The 2,355-nt window shown below is 56.1% G+C and overlaps 1 protein-coding gene across 1 annotated transcript in view; it reads left to right on the forward strand.

The window, feature by feature from the left end:
* The first annotated feature begins 1,550 nt into the window (after positions 1-1,550).
* The window catches only part of LOC119296164 (RNA-binding protein CP29B, chloroplastic-like), a 5,367-nt gene continuing 4,562 nt past the window's right edge, over positions 1,551-2,355 (forward strand). The window contains exon 1 of the mRNA XM_037574552.1: positions 1,551-1,935. Within this exon, the coding sequence (XP_037430449.1) occupies positions 1,624-1,935 (312 nt within the window). The 5' untranslated portion in view covers positions 1,551-1,623. The remainder of the gene's footprint in view (positions 1,936-2,355) is intronic.

Consider the following 2,355-nt stretch of genomic DNA (forward strand, 5'->3'; position numbering starts at 1 on the left):
CGAGCAGTGCAACCTGCGCGTTTGCCGGCTCACGGCGGACGTGGGAGGATGATGTCGTGACGGGGGTGGGCGACGGAGTGGCGGTGCGGCGCGGGGGGTGGCAGCCACGAATCTTAGTGCTCGTGAGCAGCAGGGTTAGTGGCAGCGTTAGCTGCGAGAGAGGCAGAGCGGCGCGGGGCGCCGTGGCCTACGGGCGCCATCTGGGCGATGCTAGCAGCCGGGCACTCGGTGCGGACTCGGCGTGCGTCGGCCATGGGGACGATGAAGCGGAGACAAAGCAGAATTGGAAGGAAGATTCCGACACGCCCCTACCTGGCGCGCCAAATGTCGGATTTGGGGCTCGGCAGACCCAAAAAAGTTCAAACTCTAGGGCGTGTGCGAAGATCTCAACCAGCTCAAGTCCCAAGTTCACCACCCCACAGCCTAGCCTCGTCGAGTTCGCGTAAGCGGGGAAGAAGATGAACACGTCAGTTTATACAGGTTCGGGCCACCTTGCGGTGTAAAACCGTACTCTCGCTTTGTGGTGGATTGGCCTCCAGAGGAGGCTGAAGATGAACTAGTACAGTGGATGAGCAACCTCGTGAGGGCTCTGGTGGTGAGGATGAATTGGTCTGGGGTCCGATCGAATCCTTGGATCCCCTTCTATGGTGGTCGCTAGCCTATATTTATAGTGGCCTTGGTCCTTTTCTCTCAAAACATAGGCGGGAAGGGATCCCACAGTGGCCAATTTGAAAGGGTGGCAGAAAGTACATCTAATCCTGACGTAAGGTGGTCTTCGCCTGCAAAGCTTCTAGTCCAGGCGTAGGGGTGGGCTCGACGACGACATCTGTCCTACCGAGCTCGTGGTCTTGGTCTTGTTGCACCGAATTGGAAAAGGGATTTCCTCGGAACCAGCGTCTGTCCTTGCCTCCTTAGTACCAAAGAGGAAACTACCTCCTCTGCGCCCGCTGGCGCCCGCCTGCCCTTGATCGTCATGGCTCACGTCATCGCAGCCTCGTGAGGCTGGGTACCTGCATAGAAATCTCTGTTCCTTGATAGGCAACCTGGGGAGGCCGCCCCTCTGGAGGTCCTGTTGTTGTTCTCCTCGCGAGGCCGGGAGGGTGGGAGGGGGGGGGGGCTCGCGAGGGTCTTGTCTTGGAGGCTTTGCCGCTGGGCCGTACCAGGCCGTCGAGGGAGGCACACCGTAGGCCGTAGACAGGCATATCTGGGTACCCCGATCCCAAAACACCGACAGAAGGACCGAACCCAGCGGTTTCCGTGCCACAGCCACAGATAAAGGTGGCCCATGAGCCACGCGGACCCATCATTCAGAGACATAGGACCAAAATAGTGAGGTGAGAAAACAAAATCACTGCTCATTGCGCCATCTATCAATTTTATCCAACGGCCGAGCTCATCCCGGGGTAGATCCGACGGACCAAATCGCATCAAGGGAGAGATTGCACGGCCAGAATTCCTAAATCGCTGAGCCCAGGTTCATATAGGAATCTGACTATGGGATAAGCAGGACTGCAGGAGTACCCCTCCCATATAAAACCCTCCCGACTTGTCGTTCTCTCCTCAGCTGCATTCTCTCCCGACTCAAACCTTATCCCCCCAAACACGATCAACCCAATCCTCCCTATGGCGGCCACGCTCTTCTCCATCTCCCTCTCCCCCCAGTTCCTCTCCCTCCCCTCCTCCTTCTCCTCATTTAAGCAGGCCCCCTCCGCATTCTTTCCCTCGAAGACCCCGCTGCACCGTGCGCACGCCTCCGCGGGCTGGAGGCACCCGCTCGCGCCCTTGGCCGTGTCCGTGTCGTCACATGTCAAGACTGAGGTCGCCCATGAGTTCTCGGAGGACCTAAGGGTGTTCGTTGGCAACCTCCCCTTCAGCGTCGACAGCGACCAGCTAGCCGGCCTATTCGAGCAGGCTGGCTCCGTCGAGATGGTCGAGGTACTATATACATTGGTTGCCTCGTTACATTCTGGGCACTGATTCATATCTACGATATGTTCCTACTTCAGGGAAGTTGAGGGCCCGTGTGTGTGAAATTAGAAATAGTTTGGTCGTTTGGTGTCTTATTAACTACTGTATTTTTGTGCCTTACATTTAGCTCACGGGGAATCATGCGTGCAACTGAGGGAATTTTAGGCCTTTTCTGAATACCTATAGCAGTACTAGCGTGCGCAACATAGAAGTTTATTAACAAAAGTATTGGTGTTTCCTCACACGCTGATGATGTCTAAGAATGTGCTAATAAATTGGTGAATAAAGCTAAGCCTTGCCAACATAACCTAAAATAAAATACACCTCGTCCTGACCCACTGCTGCAAGCGGGAGGGGCGAACCCTAAATCGCGCCGCCGCCGTCCTC

The sequence above is a fragment of the Triticum dicoccoides genome, chromosome 4B (assembly GCF_002162155.2).
Source record: "Triticum dicoccoides isolate Atlit2015 ecotype Zavitan chromosome 4B, WEW_v2.0, whole genome shotgun sequence".
In the NCBI taxonomy this organism is placed as follows: Eukaryota; Viridiplantae; Streptophyta; class Magnoliopsida; order Poales; family Poaceae; genus Triticum; species Triticum dicoccoides.